General features: G+C 41.1%; 1 protein-coding gene across 1 annotated transcript in view; it reads right to left on the reverse strand.

Annotated features, from left to right (window-relative positions):
• Positions 1–563: 563 nt before the first annotated feature.
• LOC109639533 (alpha-1,6-mannosylglycoprotein 6-beta-N-acetylglucosaminyltransferase B-like) overlaps positions 564–19,329 on the reverse strand; it is a 50,579-nt gene continuing 31,813 nt past the window's right edge. The window contains exons 10-18 of the mRNA XM_020103044.2: positions 13,664–13,795; positions 12,049–12,182; positions 10,556–10,686; positions 8,239–8,394; positions 7,909–8,055; positions 7,326–7,442; positions 5,211–5,285; positions 2,658–2,929; positions 564–1,877 (exon numbers count right to left, since the gene is read on the reverse strand). Coding sequence (XP_019958603.2) covers positions 1,679–1,877; positions 2,658–2,929; positions 5,211–5,285; positions 7,326–7,442; positions 7,909–8,055; positions 8,239–8,394; positions 10,556–10,686; positions 12,049–12,182; positions 13,664–13,795 — 1,363 coding nt within the window. The 3' untranslated portion in view covers positions 564–1,678. The remainder of the gene's footprint in view (positions 1,878–2,657; positions 2,930–5,210; positions 5,286–7,325; positions 7,443–7,908; positions 8,056–8,238; positions 8,395–10,555; positions 10,687–12,048; positions 12,183–13,663; positions 13,796–19,329) is intronic.

The raw sequence follows: 19,329 nt of genomic DNA on the forward strand, positions 1-19,329 counted from the left end.
ACATTGCAGCATTTATGTGAATATAAAAATATCCATCTGTACAGGTAATTTAAAATAAATCAATAAAGTCACAGAATCATTAGGGTTTTACTTAATAGAATTAGTAAATTGAATATGTAGTCACTTTATAATAGTCTGGTTAATTTTTGTTTTGTCAAATGCCACAGTTATGCATGGGTGGTATCATGTTTATTATAATCTCATTCATTGCACTGGGGAATACACCTGATATCAATTACAAATTTGGGTTTTGTTTGGATTAAATTTAATCGACTGAAGCTGATTAAGTGTTGCTAGCAGTGCAAAATGACCAGACTTCATGTCAATTCTATCTCCAAATAATTTGGGGATTGTTATGTTACCTCAAGCAACCTACAGCATAAATACCCAAAGTTATGTGAAACTGTAAAAATGTAAAATGCAGCAAGTTGGCCGGACATGCAATATATTATATTAACATATTGTTAGCTCAGTGTGGAACATTGTTGTGGTGTGGTCACAACCATTTAACAGGCAAATTAATAGTCAATTAAAAAATCACATACATGTGTTTATTTTCATAGAAATAATGGGATCAATACATCATAGCGGTTAAGAGAGAGAGTGGACCATTATTAAATGTGGAAACAATCTGACTGCCTCATAATCACGTTGCAGTTTTTGGCGTTCGACCAGGACCGTTTTTGGCAAGAATCCAAACATTAACATTGGACCAATGTTTGCTGGGATATTTTACATGCGGAGAATGTGAACTTGTGAAACTTCCTGCCAACAGGAACACAGCAAAAATAATTTACAAGTAGAGGAAGCTCTGTTATCTGCTGTTAACATACATCACTGAACATTCATTCTGCAGCTCATCTCTGTGGAGAAGGTCAATGCCTGTTTCTGTAAGTTAAAGAGATGGTTGCAATCAAAGAAAATATCTTCCACTCTAGCAATATGCAGTAATCAACCCAAACACTATTGTCATATCCATAAATTGCTTTACGCAGTAATGAGTCTGAGCCAGCATTGTGTTAATATAAATCATTCCAAGAGACTTGAATATTTTCCTGCACTTGTGAAATTGACCATAAAAGATTAATGATGTCTGACACTTTGAGTCGTACTTTGAATGAATTATAATAATTTCCAGCCACGACAACACGTTTTACCTCCTCTGTTTTATTAAACAACACTTGTTGTGATGTACAAATCTATTCATTACAGGACATGTAAAATAGTACATCTCAGCACGGTGTAAATGGCTTTGGGTGCATCTTGTACAAATATCCAAACTCTACTATGACACTGCAGGTTTTCACACAACACTGAGCAGACACACTTGTGAAATTCAAGCATTGGCAACTTTTTTTATGTCGTAATCAAAGCTTTCCTTTTGATTGCTCGTGATTTCTTTACTAATCTGACTGATCCATCGAATGACACTTCATCATGACTATTGCAGTGACTGCTTCAAACCCACCAGACTCAAAGTACAATCATGCAGTTCCCTGAGAGGTTAATACCACTTCACCTACTTTGGCAGCCGGTCCCATAGGTCAGAGGTAAGGAAGTAGATTCATTACAGCTTTTTAACCACACACTCTCATGGTCAGATACATCATCCTGGGACAGCCTGCTGGATCTCGCCAGGAGTTAGAAAGGTGTCTCTGTCCACCAGCTCCTCCTCTGGTCATAGGCAGTCCCTGCATAGCGCCACCTGGCCGATACGATAGTCCCTACAGGGGCACAGGCGCTGGTATTTGGCATTGGAGCCGGCACAGCTGAACAGCAGCGGGTCCTGCTGCAGCCCACATTCAGCGTGCTCTGCAGAGAAGGCCGGGAAGAGGTGGTTCATCTCTGAGTCCAGTCCCTCACACTGGAAATCCAGCCTGGACACAAAGACAGACGACAAAGGACACAATGTCACATTTATTGTTTCCATGTTTAAAAGGTATTAATTGTTATTCCATCAACACAACACAATGCTATGTTTAATATTCATGTTAGCATGAGTCCCAGAGGGCAGCAGTGATTATTCTACTAATATATTTAATATTAATGGTACAGTGTTGCCTCTAGGACCCCGAGGGAGAAGGGAAATATTACAGGGAAAAGATTGAGCTGGTGTTTTCTCCTGTATTTGGAGGTGCAAATGAAACATGACGCTGTGAGGAGGGAAAGTAAGTTAATTTAGGATTAACAGGGCAAGCACCTCCAGATGCAACATCTAATTTCTAAGACTGACAAGAAAATAATCAGTGGTGTGAACGATGCATTTTTAAAGTATTTAAAAAAGGCCAACGTTTATAGTCAGAGTCACAGGTATAAAGTTGATATTTCAGAATGAATCCTCACATTCAAACACTGGATATGAGACATGTATTAAGATAAACAATATCTGCCTCTTCCAAATGTACAAAGCTGTGTTTGCCATGTAAGAATTCTAATTGATAATTCTAAATGATGGTTTTTACGACCCTCCTGATACTTGCTGATAAATTCTAATTCTGTCACATTAAGAAATAAAAACTAGACATGGATATTTTGTGTTGATGATATTTTTCTGTAGCTGTTATGTACGTAGGAGTAAAGGAAGACATAAAAATTGTATCGGCCAAACTAATGTGCACAGTCATTTAGCAAATTATCCAAATGGAGAAACATCTTACGCGCTGAAGGCCTCCTTAATGTTGATGAAACGATACAAGGCGGGTTCACAGATTAGTCCTGCGCTCTGGCACGCCTTCACACATGATTGGCCCTCCAGCGAAGCCAAAAGTCGCAGCGCGCTGAGGGGGGGCCAGGATGCGTGGGAGCTGGAGTTGGAGGCCCAGGTTAAGAAGCTGGAGTTGGGCATGAGGGTGAAGGGGCTGGGGGGGCTGCCTAGCCACGTCCTCGATGAGTTCTCTGGAGGGAATGGAGCTTCCGGAGAACAAAAGTCCTGCAGGTGATAAAGATAAAAAGATAAAATGACCCATATCAGTCATAAGTTAAGTGTTATTATTATTACTAAGTGTGGGCTGAGGTCAAATAAATACTGCAACACAAAGTCTCTGGACAGCTGATACAGGAAATAATGAAGGAATTGTTGCAGCACAGAGGTGCTTATCAGAAGTGACAAGTCCTCTCGACAATCTTCCAGGAAAAAAATTCTATGAATGCAGTTAGGCCGCCCAATAATAAATGATGTTTGGAGGCAAAATTAGGCTCCGGTGAAAGCCCAGATTACATTCCCCCTCCAGCTGCAGCTATTCATAAGAGCCAGGTAATAACATTTCTCTGACATGTCCCTCTGGCCTCCAGACCCGTTTATTAAACAGGTTCCTAGTGGCCGCAGGCAATAACCAGGCATCCAATCTCTCCATGGCTGCTGCACCTCTGCTTCTAAACAGAGATCTCTCACACACACACACACACACACACACACACACACACACACACACACACACACACAAAGCTCATCAACAAGACATGAACAGCATGGAGGTGTCCTATTTTAATAATTTTTTATTCCATCAATTTTCTTTATCTTTGCATTTCTATTGGATTTGACTGTGAGGTTTGACTTTTAAAAGTTCATATCATTGTCATTGTTGACAGGTTATACCTTTTGACCATTGAACCATATCATAATCTTTCAGAAAAAGGAAATTTCGAAACAGAGGGGAAATAAAAAAGGCTAAGTATAATAAGATAATCACAATGAAAATGGAAATCCTCCAGTGGATGGAAGTGAGAGGACGTCACAGTGCGAGACAGCGAGGATGAGAGAAGCAGTCAGAAAGTAGAAAAACGAGGATGTGACATGTGAGCGACTTGCGAATTTGGAGACAAAATTGGAAAAGTCTGAGATGGGGATAGAGAAGGTTACGGAATAGTGGAAGAAAATAAAGGCAGAAGAGTCTGATTGGGAGTCTGACCTTGTACACGCTGGGTAGTCAGTCACAGTCAGACATGGCAAGCTGAGTGTGTGTGTGTGTGAGTGTGTGAGTGTGTGTGTGTTTTTGACAGCAGGGGAGAGATTGTGTCAGAGCAAAGCACATTTAACACATTTCCACTGCCAGACACTATAGCAACCATCACAACATGGTGGATGTGCAAAAGGATGACAACATCCGTATATATATATATATATATAAGTGTATGTATGGTGTCAACAGTATATCTCTACTATTGATTCATTCCCAGTTCCATGAGGGTAAAAGGTTAAAAGAAGTACATTTTTCAGCGATAGCATTATTTTTTTCTCTGTCTGCTTAGAGCATCATGTGGAAATGTTAGTCTATGTGATCATCTATTACAGTTGCAGCTGGCACCTAAAGGTTTTGAACAGCTGACCCATGCACTGTTGCAGAGGTGTGAACGTTGAGGCAAAGCAGCCATAAAATCTCCACAAGAAAACTCTCTCAATAGAAGTTGAATGTATTCATCCCGCTGAATGTGAATCCTTTAAATGAAAAGTTCGATGCTCAAATTTTAACTTGGGTTGTTACTTGAAAAGGTTGACACGAAACATCACTTTTCAGTCTCTGTCGGAAATGTTCGGTTTCTTTATATACAGTCTATGGGCTGCAATGCAATATCGTGCTGAAAATGATTTTTTCTGACCTGTACTATTTCTTAATCAGAATTTGTGCCCAACAACCATCTTGAATAGAAAGAAGAAGAATTTGTTGCAGAGGTTTTATTTATTCTGAGCTTCCTGAAATCAACACGGGGTCAAAATTTAGCAAACAGTCATTCTCCATCTTCCATTCAATCCCTCAGAGTTTATGCTTCCTCACCCACTCAAACTCTGCCTCAGCATCGTTTTACTACAGTAACAGACACATTCTTGAAACTAGGATGTTGCAATAGATAATGTTTGGTATAAACAGGTTAGAGAAGCCAGGAGTGACCCAGGAATCTACCACCTGCACCTGAGAATGTCTGGTCCGCACCAGGAAGAGTCAAAAGAAGCATATAAACAACATGATGGGAAATGATTTGAACTCAGGAGGAACTCACACAGCTAGAAGTATTATCAGAAGCAGTGATAATATATTGAATGCAAACTATCAGAGATCAGTAGATCACCACCATTTGCAACCAGAGACACAAGAATAGAAACAGAATCTGCAGATTAAACAATCGTTCGTCATCATATTGGACAAATGACGCCATGATGATGCTGTTATTGCCACTGATTTGAATTTTTGACAAATTTTGCTTTCAACACCCACCTGGTTCTGAATGTAGGCATGGACTCTTTCAAGCATCCCCTCACAGGTGTATTCATACGGCAGGAACGGCTCCACCTGCAGACACAGATGTCCACACAGATGAAGACACAGCAGGAGGGAGGGAGAGTCCACAGAACCAAGCCATTGTAATTACACGAACCGAGCAGCTGATAGTTAATCAAAGTTGACATATTCATTAGTGTAATTGTGAAAGGCTTATATCATGCCACAAGCCTCACATTAAAATCAATGACCCAATACATCACACAGGACAGCTTTGAAAATTGATTTAATTATTTTTAGTGAGGACTACATCAATATGTCAACAATGGAGAAAAGTGACAGTGGACCACAGGTCGTCCTGCGCTAAGGGGGCTGGTGTTTTCGTTCTGGCTCATGGTGTCGCCGTTAAGACCTGTCACTCACCGTCTGATTTTTGATATCACACAGTGGATTCAAACCCTGAGAAAGATCGATAGCTCGCTCTGTTCTTTCCCGTGTTTTATACCAACAGCCTTGTGAGAAATATGCGAACACGGCACAGGCAGGAGGAAACCAGACTCTCTCTGGTGGTACAGGTTGACGTCTCATGAGACTAATTAATATTAATATTAATTGAATTTTTAAAGCTCTTGTGTTTTGATGACATCAGTAACTATGAAACATATCAGGAGAGGAAACATTCTGTGAGGATCCCTGCAGCAGAATCCTCTCTGAATGTCTCCCATGGTAGCTGAAGTGAGATCTCATTGTTTACCATCAGGCCACTAAAGCATTCAGGCTTTTAAACTGATAAATGGTCCCTTTTAGTGTTGTGTTCCTTTTAGCATTCCCTTATTACTTTATTTCATCTGAGTTTAATGAAATGTATCTGGCACTTCATCAGCTATTCTGCAATGCAATTTGCCTTTCGGGCATCTTTATATAATAGAATCCGAGAGTGGGAGAGAGAAAAAAGCCTCATAGGCGGTGATTTGAATGCAGTGGTGGAAAACATTTTTGAAGTGACTGTGCAATTCATACAGCCAAACTGAATCTATTGAGTGACATACATAATTTCATGTCATTAGTGATGTCGGGAGCAGCCATGTCCAGGAAAAGACACAAAAAAACCCAGTGGGTGAGTAGTAAGGAGTTAAAAATAAGAATGCAGGATAATAAAGAATAATAATGTTGAGTTTAAGCAACAAGAACACAGGGAGAAAAGGGGGAATACACCTTTGTTTAAAAATATGTAAAAAAATATAGAAAATAAGCGATTAATCCATCAACTGTGATTTAATGTTGATCATACATATCCTTCAAGGTGTTGGTTGCTGATGGACAGAACCCGGTCAGCATGTCCTTCTGTTTCAGTTCTTTATGCTAAGCTAAGATAAAAAACCCACTGCACAGACATATCACCCAACTCCAGTTGAAAAGGGAAATATCTCAGAAAATGTCACTTTTCCTATTTAAATCATTACATGAGTCAGAGGCCCATGTACTCAGCAGGTTTGTACCCTCGTCCAGATCATGGAGAATTAAAGCTACCCACTTCTATTTGATTTAAATGCACTTGCTCAGCCTTCGTGATCCGTATTGTATTTCCTCCACGCACTAAGCATTCAGCAGTGCCACACTGGTACTTCATTTTATTTCTATCAGCGGGAAACACAAGGTCTATTTAACACCTGGCAGATAGAGGCACACATGCATCTCGGCAGGGCGAGAGCCTTGGCTGCGGCTCGGCGTTGTTCTGGTGACAGATTGAACGCAGCGTGATCGATTAATACGATCATCTGCAGACAATGCACACTGACTGGCCTCTGGAACTCTGCCACGTAAACCCAGGTGTGGGCATAGTTTACCTACTGAGCTGCTCGATATCTCAAGCAATTAGCAGTGCAGAGAGCAGAGAGGGCGCCAGCTTAGCATTTTGCTCTGGATGCCATGATTAAGGTTTCTTTTAAAGGATGAGGGCTTCAAAAGTAGGTCGGACCACGTGAAGTGTGAATGCTGCTCTCGCCCATCCTGTTGTGCAGCAGAGTGAAGTGAACTGTGGTGTATTAGAAATTATTTTGCAGAATGGGTGTTGCTGAGTTTGGAGGATAAACATAAAAAAAGTTGACGTACATTGATGTTCATGATCTCACGAATGATTGCATCAAACTCTTCAGTGTTATTGAAGTCGACAGTGATGACGTGCGGCCGGCCGATATACTGCTCTGCGTAGGGATGTTGAGAGGACACCTGAGGGAGGCAGAAATGGGAAAAATTCACGATCACAGCAACTTGACAGGAACCTGAGTCATTGTGTAATAATGTTGTTAACTGCCACAGTAGGTTTCAAGTTTATTTGTCATATGTAAGTTAACACCGGTTCAAATGTACAATGAAAATGAGACGGACAGGTCAGCTCAGCAGTGCAATTAGAGCAATCATTATTTTTAAAAGTAAAAATATGTATAAATACAAGTCAAACAAAACACTATGAAACTATCCACATTCGAGGATGCAAAGTACAAGCCAAAAGTATATAGGAATAAGAATGTATAAAGCAAAACAGTGCAAACAGGCAACAGATATTCAGAGGACTGTGGGACTTGACTAACTGAGCTTGGAAGCCTGATGGCCTGGTGATAAAAAGCCTTGCCCCATTACACATTTAAAGTGCTCACTATTCCTATGGTTACGATTATAGGATGAGTGCATGTACCTTCCTGGAGGTGGGCTTCCCTCTGAAGAAGTCATGATTGAGAGAGCTGTGAGGGGGATTGAACTTGGGCTGCAGGAAGATGCAGCCATTGGCGATGGCTTCCAGAGGGGCGGGACCTTCGTATGGAAAGCCAAATCCAATGAAAAGCTTGAGAGGAAAAAAAGGAGGAGGAGATCATCAGCATACACACTGAGCTGCTCATATCCAGGTCAACACTTGCATGAGGCTTATTCCAACTCTTCAAAAGCATTAAAACTTTTACAAAGCATTTCATGATGATGCAGAAATGTTATATTTCTGAGCCCATTAAAGCCTCAGTAATGATCCCACCTTGGCCTTTCTGAGGAGCTGCTGCAGCTCCTGCTGAGGCAGCAGACCGTGGTTCTTGACAAAAGCCGGCACCTCTGGTGGTCGTTGTGTCTCATAGTAAACCGTCCCATGGATCTCCATGTAGCGATGCAGGACAGCCAAGAACTTCTCCTTTCCCTTAAGAGACACACGGGGGAAACGAGTTAAACAGGCACTGTACAGTAACTCATTTTGTGTTTGCCATGTATTGCCACGGTTTTCAAGACTGTTCCTCTCAATAGAGTTTTTAACTTTCTTTGTAACACTTTTAGGCAGCTTATATTTGAAAAGTCACATATCGATGTACAGACATCTATGATAACTAAGTACATTTCTCCATACAGCTGTGAAAGATTCAGAGAGTGTTAAATTACCATATCGCCGCTGCCGGCCTGAGTCTGAAAACCATCTTGGCTACTTGCCTAATGTACGCTGGTTAATAATCTCGCTCGTTGTTATAACACCATTGTCTGGTGACCCTATCTAGCTGTAGATTCATGGCCACTTCTGTCACAGAGCTTTTAGTAAAATGACAAACTATGTGCAAGTTTTAAAGAACAACCTCCGAAAGTGAGATTAAAGCGGTCAACTCATCATTAAGTGGTGAGAATACACACAGCAGAATAAATTTCATATGCCGCAATTCAAACCTGGTTTATATAGAGCCGGTAAAATAATGATAGAAAACGTATAAAGTTTTATAATCCACTGTTAGTAACAGGGCGTTAAACAGATACTGCACACTTAAATTTGATTTTTTATCTTTAAACTCAACTAAAGTCTGCTTCTTTGAAATTATTGCATTTTGATTTATACCAAACTTTGATTAAAGGTGCTTTAGGTAAGTTTCTCTCCCACCAAACAGGTTGTCTTGCCAAGAACATGTAGTAGTGATGGTTGCTTATCAATTATTCATCGTATAGCAATGTAATGAGAAAAATCTACAATCCTTTGTTTTTTGACACTATGTCCCTCAATCCTCCTAAACCACCAACACAACTTCGACCAGAAGCCCAGAGGAGGAGGGAGGGCAAGAGAATCACTTTGGCCTGAGCTGAGGTTGTCAATGGAAATGAGGCGAGAAGATCTAATGAGCTGAGGCTGCTCTTGTTGGCGCTAACATCCTCATCTTACTAACTGGTCACCGTCCAGCACCTGCATGTGAAGTTATAATAAAAGAATAAATCAATTTAGCCTTCATCTCCTGTGTTGTCATGTGGAGACAATTAGCTTGAATCATTGTACTGAGGTGGTTCATCTCTAAAGTCTTTCTGGGGGATTTTATGAATTATTTACTAAGCTGATGTCTTTAAGGCATAAAGCATTAATAAATGTCATCTGACTGTTACTCCTCATTTTTCATCTTGGGCCATTTTAATGCAACGTGTAGATTAAATCACACTTTCTCTTACTCAAAGTAATTGTACAATCTGTTTTGGGAACCAGTCTTGCTTTAATGTAAATTGTATTTTAATTTAATTACTATCAAAGAAAAAAGAGAGTTAACAAAACTTCTTAACTTCATTCCATTGTTAATTTAAAACTTATTTAAATAAACAATTCTACACGACTTCAATGGGTAATTCGTTTGGTCACAGAAACATATATTTTTGGGCATGGAACATCGGTGAAAAGCAGTTGTACTTACTTGAAGCTGTGTGGATTATAGGGGGGGCAGAGGTAGGGGAAAAGAGAAAGTAACATGAAGTATTAGTGATTTTTTTCCTCTGACATGTGATTCCGAAAAAAAATTGGGGTGGAGGAAGAAGCTGCTCTCGACGAGGGGACGTACGTTGTCAGGTTGTCAAGACTGGATTTCATATGGCAAAGTTTCAGACATGCAAATATTACATCGCAGCTCAGGTTGTCCCAAGAAACAGGGCAGCTTAAGCAGTGTGGGAACAAAGCTGTAGTCGGAGGCAAACCTTGGGAAGCTGCAGCACACTTCAAAGTTTAAGAGAGAGAAAACTTGTTCTCATAGCTTGGAGGGAAGATTTACTCCAAACAAAACCAATCGTTCCTCCACCATCACACAGGATGGATTCCTGGGGGAGTTTTTGGAAAGTGTAATATCCAGTGGGTGTTTCAAGGCTGTGAAATGTGATATCCAAAGGTTCTGCAAACGCTGCTTTTATCACATTTCAAAGCCCTTTCTACAGCATCGATATAAATCTATAGAGGTAGAGCTACTGAAAAATAAAAACAAGTTGAGACCTCACCCATGGTCAAACAATTTGCTCCTCTCATCAGAAACATGCTACATTAACAGATGGTGCAGGGGGTATTTTCTGATACGGACCTTCCACATGCTGGGTTCTTTACCATACACGACAGCCATATTGTTAACCTTGTTCCTCTGAATGTTCGGTCGCTCCGTCTCATTCAGCTCCTCTGCCACAAAACCCATAAAAGAGTTGTCTGGAGTGTGGGCTGCCAAGGACAAACAGAGCACGCAGCGTTACAAGTCCAATTTCATGTCGGGGAAAAACAAGGAAAAAAACCTGATTGAACTGAGGTGGCTGTTGTTGGAGATACAGAGCGCCGTGCATGGAGAGAATACTGAACTAAGAGGACAATGAAAATCCTATGATGCTGAATTTCATAATGTTTTTTAAAGAATTTGTAATTCCATTCATCTGTTTGGTGGAGAAGCAATACACCGTAAATAAAGATGGACGACGCGTCTCCACTTCCTCCCAAAAATGTATTTGACGTTTTCTTTGACTTTTTACCTTGGCTCACGTCCCATTCATTATCATGGTGGAGGCAGGGTTTGTTATCTATACTGCAGCCAGCCACCAGGGGGCAATTGAGAGACTTTGGCTTCACTTTTGGGGAGATGCTTTGTTGTCCATCTTTATATACGATCTGTAGGTGGAACCCGAAACACTGCATTTGCTGCTTTCCACAATTGTGATGTTGAGAAATTTTTAGTTTAATCTGTCTAACATTACCAATAATCTACACAACCACATACGTAACAAAAAGAACAAAAAACACATCCAACAAACAAGCTAAATATCGGATCAACATAAATATGTTGAATATTAATAAACACATATATATATCATAATAATACACAATGTCTTTCCAATGCGTTCCAGCAATGAGGTGAAACATCTTTACAAGTGAAGCCCCCTCTGCTCTCTCTTCTTTGTTGTAGTTTAAAAGGACACAGAATTATGGATCGCAGCTTAAATGTGCCACAGCTTCGAGGATACAAAACAACACTGGTAGCTCACAGCGGATGTCCACCACGCCAGGGAGCTGTCAAATGAGACGGCCAAAGTAACAGGGTTTTTCTTCCAGTCAATTTTCTAACCCGAGATGACAGCTGACATCTCTCTCTCTGTGTTGTGCTTTGTGATGACAGGAAGCATTTTGGAAAGTGCAGAGGCAGTCGCTTCATTAAGACGAGTACAAACAGCTGAAGTTTCATCAATTTCATCAATTGTGCAGTGAATGTGCTCGTGTTTGTGTTTGTGTGCGTAAGTCAGCCGGTGCTTGGCCACAGTCGGCGGGTTTAGGCATCTGTGCAGGCACAGCTGTTTCTGAATGAGTTCTGTGTTGCGTTTGTGCCCCAAAGTCTCGTCTGTGGTGGCCTGAGGACTTGGTACAATCTGTTCACTCTCAGTCACATAAGCACAGATGCACACGTTCCTACACACACACCCGCACACACACATCAGAGCTCAAAACACCTCGTGCAATCATAGGTGAAAATAAAAAATGTGCAGCCTCACTCCCGGAAAGAGCAAAATGGAAATCTAAGTAAAATCAAAGTCGACATACGGAACATGGTCATGTACTGCTGGCCATGAAGGTTCCAGTAGCCCCAGTTCGTCCTGTAGCCGTGCAGTGTGGCGTACTCCTCGTGGTTGTAAGCGGGCTCAGTGCCGAAGGTGTCGATCACTCGCACGTGGCACCTGGGACGAAATAAGAAAGAGGCTGAGCTAAAATTAGAACAAAGTTGTCTCTTGCTTTCAAATCAAAAAGTCTCCCCTGAATTAGAAGAGCAAAATAAAAAACAAAAATAATCCCATTAGTTTGCTGTATGTCACCAAAGGCAGCACATCCACGCACAACAGTTAGATCATGAACGACAACCGTGTGAAAAATATATATCCTCATTTTGAGTTATGGGGGAGGATCTCAGAGCTATAACAGTATCTTGTTGTCACAGTGGTTTGTAAAACTGTCAGTGGTGATAGATCCATGTGCTCTGCCATCCTCCCCTCACTGAGCAGCTCTCACTCGGGCCTCAAGGTGAGACGAGCAAGGTTTTAAATCACAGCCTTGTTTCACAGCCGTCACAGGGAGCGCAGCTGGAACAGAGCATGACACCACCTGAGCTGAATGTGAGTCAAACACATGAATCAATGTCGAACTCTTTCGTGGATAAACTGGAAAATGCTTGAAAGTTCTTCTGATAGCAACTTTTCAACAGGGATTAGATAGCACTGTGTCCACTGCATCAACATTAGAACATCTTAAAAAGAAACTACTTTACTTGACCAGATTGAGAAAATTCATAAAATCAAATCCTCTGCAGTGAACATTAACACAAGCAAAGTCACAAAATCCATTGATGTAATCCAATCTGAGAAGATTTATCAACGCCCTGCATCTTTAATCAGTATCAGGGCAGGGCTGGAAATGAAAGTCTGTCACTCTTTGACAGCTGAGGAGTGTCGCTCGATCAGTTGACAGTCGACTCACACTGACTGGAATCGGCAGAGGATTTCCCCGCTACCCTGCTGTGGGAGTGTTTTAGAGAATTAAAGAATCAGGAGGAATTATTGTGAAAGTTCCTGCTGCTCAGTTATTTACCCAATGTAGCATCCTCCTCCTCTTCTTATGTTTTCAAATTAAAATGAAGGATGCAAGCTGCGATACTGCTGCACCATATAATCTAAAAACTGTAATGCACCCATGATGATTATCATTATCTCCACATTACTGTTATTCTTCTCCTTTTCAGAAATATATTTTCCTTTGCAGGGATGCCTGAGTACATTAAAAGATGTTTGCATGGTTTTTGCTTTGCCTCCAGCTGCAATATGTTGGTTTTTCAACAAGCTTTAATTCCTATGAATCCACATTAACTTTCTCTATGTGATCCAAATAAACAGGAAGTGACATAAGGTCAAACATCTGCTCCTTGTTCATTGATCAGTGTGTAAAGAAGCCAAATTAAAGGGAGACTTTTGTTGATGCATGGTGGAGTTGGTGGCCCGGTGACCACTGGCCTGAAACGCCTGCAGGTCAATAAGCCAATGCTGATGCATCTCATCAGAAAAGCAATTATTGATAAACCAGAATGGACACAACAAAGAAACAGAGTTGGTAAACAAACAGAAGGTACAATTTACAACAAGACTGTGAGAAAAGAGCGAAAAGGACTGACTTGTGTTTCCTCAGTGACAGACCCATGTGTTGCTTCATTTGCTGCAATCCATGATAGTCGGTGTAGATGAGGTCAAAGGGCAGAGGTCCTGTCAGGGGGCAGCTTCCTCGTCCTGGAGGGACACCCAAAAACCTGCACACAGAGACACACACACACACACACACACACACACAGGTCAGACATGACACATGAAAACACCAAAATCAGGAAGAAGGACAGCACCAGTGTGAGAGAGAAGAGAGGAAGAACACAGGAAGAAAACAAGAAGATAAAGAAAATGTGGAGGAGTTTGTGGAATCGTCTCAGCAGTGGAATGAGAAAATGTGTGAGTCATAACTAATGTGATGAGAGCTTGAACAGAATCTGGTCATCACTTGCACTGATACTATGTGTTCAACCAATGGAAGTAATATCACTGCTGAAGTTTCATAATAAAAATAATATAATCATATTGTTGCTCCTACAATTTTGTACCTGTGCAGGAGAATGAATGTTTGCAATGAAATCTTACACAAAGACTAAAACCACTGTAAAATACTTTCCCTCCATCACGATGCAAACAGCGGATCAGGAGAGGACTTGATTTTAAAGGGACGGCTGCTGCGTGATTCCTCTGAAGTGTGAGCAGGGAGAGCAAGAGAGTAGAAGACAGGGAGAATGAAAGCACCCAATTGCATCGCGATGCCGCACACTGAGAAGTCGCCCACTTTGTCTGCACATGACTCACACAAGAGAACCGGTTTGTTACCTTAAGACTCACTGCACGTTCTTCTAACCACACTTCTCTCAGATGCAGAGCGAGCTGTGGCTGTTTTCAGGATTTATTTCTGCAGAATCTGCCCTTGTCATCACACCGTCCAAGCACTCACACCACATAACACCGCTTCGAGAGAAAAACACAAACGTGCTATCTTTTTCCTCTAGAGTGTTGTTGGGTCTTTTTTAAAAAAAGGTAATAAACAACTAACTGAATAAGGGAAGCTCTGATTCAAACAGTACTATATATTGCTTTGCATGTTGTGCCCGGCATCATGCTCACAGGGCACATGCGACAGTTTTATTCTTTGTGCATTTATAGCACAGATTCAATTTCTGAGCCAGAGCCTGAATTTAGTTCCCTGTTTGCTTTGTATTATTCCGTGCAGTGAACCAGTCTGGCTTGATCAGTCTCGATATCGACTGCTGCCTGAAAGAAATAATCTCACAAGAGCAGTTATAAAGGAGCCTTTTGTCCAAACCCCCCCCCCCCCGAAAAAAACAGAGAAGGGATAACAGGAAATGCAAATGTGTTGTTGGCTATGACAAAGTACAGTGCAGCTTCAGCGTGCTCCACTTTCAGCCAGGATCAAGGTAGCACTTTGTTTGTGAAAAACAAAATCAAGCGTGTCTGTTCTCATTCCAAGAGAAAAACGGGCTTTGTCAAACTTAAGCAGTTATTAAAAGCAAAGAAAGTGTAAGTGGATGTGCAGCCGTGTAAGATAATATGTGCGCTAAATGTACTTTGCTGTGCATCAAGATAAGGATTCCTGGGGCAACAAAATGACCAAATGACCGGATTTATTGCAAAATAAAAGGACTGGTCCTTAGAAATCAAAGAAAGATTTGTGTCTGTGAAGGAGATTCTAGAAAAAGAAAATATTATAAACATACATAACATATAAAACATTAAATATGAATGAGAAAGAAAACACAAATGGTATGTATCATCTCACCAAATGGGTTTTTATATATTTTTCATATTCATAGAGAATGTAAGTGGATGTGATTCTCATGATGTGTATTGTGTCTGCAGATGAAGGGCATGGTTACAGTGCTGGGCCGGCTGGAGGAGCCAGTCCAGCGCCTCATCATTATACAAAGTCAACTACAAATTCAGGCCTGAGTGAGCGGTCATGTGAAAAGCATTTTCAGGTGTTCAGGATTAAAACTGATACAGAGTGAGCAGATCTCAGGATGCATTCAGGCACATTCAGATCTGTGTCGCAGCATCGAGCCCTTGTGATTGGATAACTCGTGCAGGATGGATCGTGATATCTGGTCTGAGCGGTGACTTAGTGATGCTCAAACCTTTACCCTTCATCCCACCCACAGTTATCATCTGGTGTCCTCTCATTCTTACAACTTACTGAATCTCAGCAGGTGCTCACACTGCAGATCCAAACCTTATTCCCCAGAGGGGGAGGCCTTTCACACACACACAGACACACACATACACACACCTGCAAAACAAGAGACTATCGATCTTCCTTTGGACAGTGAACATATTTAGTCAGCACTGCAGCCTTGTGGAAACAGGCATAGTGGCCAGTTCTCCTACAATATAAGGGCTAATGAGGGAGAGTGTGTCAGCCGGCGGTGCTTTAGGCTTCGGTTTCATCCCTCAAAAGTACACACCCAGGCAATTTACTGATTACACAAACAATAGGGCTTCAGGTATTCGTGTTCGCTCTAGTGTGTGTGCAGAATGCAGCCAGGTGGACTCATGTGAAGTCCAGTCAACCACATATAATCCCTAACGCAGGTCAGTAGGTTTACGGGAAAAATAAACTTTATTTATATAGATTGCAAAGTGCTTCACAAAATGGGAGATAGAGGCGTAATGAAATAAAGTTATATGATCAAACACAACACAGTTTATGGAAATTCCACATTTTAAAATTTAAAGACCAACGTTCAAATGAACTCATCCACACTAAACATTTCCTCTGTTGTGCATATGTGTGTGTGTGTGTCTGCACTTTCAATAGCATGTGTGTGGTAGAAAAGAGCATGTGCCGTCATAAGTGTGTGTGTGTTTCATAAATGGTTCTGTGAGATTTAACTGTGTGGGTTTAAGTTAAGAATTACAGCCTTTCATAGTTTAATGCTGACGTGCACTAATGTGCGAGCAGATGTATTACAGTGACTGAATGTGACTCTGCTCCTCGCACATCCACTGAAGGTGCTGCTGTTCCCAAGTTTAATTGGATATATGCAAATCCACAGAAACTTTAAGGGGAGAGTAAAAGGATTAAAGCGCATTAAAGTGGGGAAACAGGAGGAAACACACACACACAAGCATAGACACAAACAAATCTATAAATTTTACTCAATCTCCTTCTCAGGAGCACACGGAAGATTAAAAAGGATAAGGCAGGAATTATTTTATCTTTCTGTCATTACCAACGAATCCAATGAAAAGCCAAAACTAACGATGAATTTATTCTGCTAACAAGTTCAATCAGCTTACAGCTCCATGATATACATCTCAATCATAATCGGAAACTATTAAAAAGTAATTAAAAAACATCTCACATCTTTAGATATGTGACATTTTGTTAATTATGATGTATTATGATATGAAGCAAATAAGTTTAGTCTGAAATGATGAAAATGCAACAACACAGTGTAAATTATAAAAGTTCAACCCATTCTGCTGTATTGTTCCACCTGTTTTCATAACATGCTCACACACACACACACACACACACACAACGCCTCTGAAACCATCAGCCTTTCCAAACCCAAAATCTCGGACATGAACGACAGAGCCATCACACGCACATCAATACTCACGACTGCAAATGACACCTGACACCGACCACCTCCTCAATCATCACTTCACATCGCTATCATCCGGACGGAGGTACAGAGGGCTTAAATGGAGGAGGGCCCGTTTCAACAGGAGCTTTGTCCCCTCTGCCATTACAGCACTTAACAAACTGCCTCCGTGATTGGAACTTGTATGTACAAGAAGGTTTTATATTTCATGTGTTGCAGTGTCCTACCTGTGACATCGACATGTGAAAACAAATTCTCAAGTCTAAATCCCACTGGCTGTGTCCATTAAAATGAAGGAATATGTCGTCCAATGCAACTTTTGACGTCAAAATGGGTTTCTAATGCGTTTTGGATGAAACTGAATTTAGCAGAAAAGCATTAATTATATCAGAGCTTGGCTACACATTCAGTATTTGTACGTAAAATAAATTCAACTTTTATTTTATTATTAACTAATCAATAAAAGGACAAAACCTGAAAACACAATAGTTCTGGTTTAATGACCTGCTCAGATCACAGACGAGAAGAAATAAAAAAGAGATGAAAACAAAAGCTGCAAGACGTGCCCACATTTCCACCGGGCACACTTTCCTTTCTGTCATGGCTGGCCACAGGCACCATGGCAACTCACCAGTTTTGGGGAAACAGGGAGAGCCTCGCTCCACATTCCCTTCTAAAGGAAGAACGTAAATATCCAACAGGGAGTGGAATTAGCTGTGGAAGATTTCCAGGCACATATTAGGGGCTGAGGCTGGTGCAGGAATCGCAGCGTGAGGAGAATGTCATGGGCATGAGGAGGGATGTACGTGTGTGTGTGTGTGTGTGTGTGTGTGTGTGTGTGTAGCCGGCCTTGCAGAGGGAGTGGGGTCTGGCATGCTAATCCATCACATGGGACAGTGGGATAGTGGTAGGAGACAAAAACTCATATGTTGCCACTGCCATGATCACATAGAGCTGATGTGCCACTTTGATGTGCACACTCCCATCTCATTTTAAAACAGAGCACATAGGGAACGCTCTCTCCCTCTGTGTCATCCAGCTTTGTACATGCATGAAGAGTAAATCATTATTCTCTGGTTTCATTTAAAAAAATGGAAAGATAACTTTGTTTATGGGGGAAACACATCAATAACATAACCATCTGGGGAAAAAATCTGAATTTACAGTTTGCTTTTACACTAAGAAAGACGGTGGAGCAAAAATCAGCAGCTCCATTTTTCTCTTCCTTCTCTTTCTGGAGGCACTTTCTGAGCTGTCTACATCACAAGAGGACCTTATTTTCTTAAGCTGTGGTAAATCGTGTCCTTATGCTGCAGCAAAAACAATTTGTGTGTGTAGGGACATAAAATCTGAGTGAAGCCTGATTCAAATCTTTCTGGTGTGGCAGCGTATTGCTGTGTGAAGCATGAAGTGGAGCGTATAATCAAATTGTGTAAATGAGCCACATTCTGTAATGTTTCTGTTCTCCACAACGTTTCCATTAAAAGGTTATTGCTGCCACAACAGAAAAAGAAAAATTGATAGTATCATGTAATAAAGCGGGAGAGTGTGTAAGTCATGTTACAACAAGATATTTGAATGTTTTTATAATCTACATAACTTTTCGCGCTGTATAACAAAAGGTTTTACACCTGAAAATAAAATGTAAGTTCGCCTTCATGCTTGGGTTGAGACATGGAGGGATTGAGCTGTTACTGAGCACAGTAGATGATATATTTAAAAGTATTCATACTCTGAAAATGAACCTCGACCTGACACCGGCAGTATAATGGAGCTCTTTGTGCATCTGGGCAAAAAAAAAAAGCTTTGATATGAAGTTTCTTTTTTAAACTACACAATGTCTGCACATGCACACCTGTCATCAGGTTCGCTTTGTGAGTCTCAGACGCATTTGACCCTCAATCAGACTTTTCTTAAGTAGTTTCTTTAAGTTACCGATCACACAATTCGAAGAGCTCGTCTGTATGTGTGCAGCAAAGAAACACAGAGAAATTGCCTGGTGGCTGTGTTAATGTGCTCTGTGAAGTGCACCACTACACGTATTCATACAGAGACGCCGTCGGCAAAGCATCTACGCAAGGCAGCGCTCGGATCTTGTGTTTCAAACCGGAGGAGAGAACAGCGGG

The sequence above is a fragment of the Paralichthys olivaceus genome, chromosome 5 (genome assembly GCF_024713975.1).
Source record: "Paralichthys olivaceus isolate ysfri-2021 chromosome 5, ASM2471397v2, whole genome shotgun sequence".
NCBI classification, from domain to species: Eukaryota; Metazoa; Chordata; class Actinopteri; order Pleuronectiformes; family Paralichthyidae; genus Paralichthys; species Paralichthys olivaceus.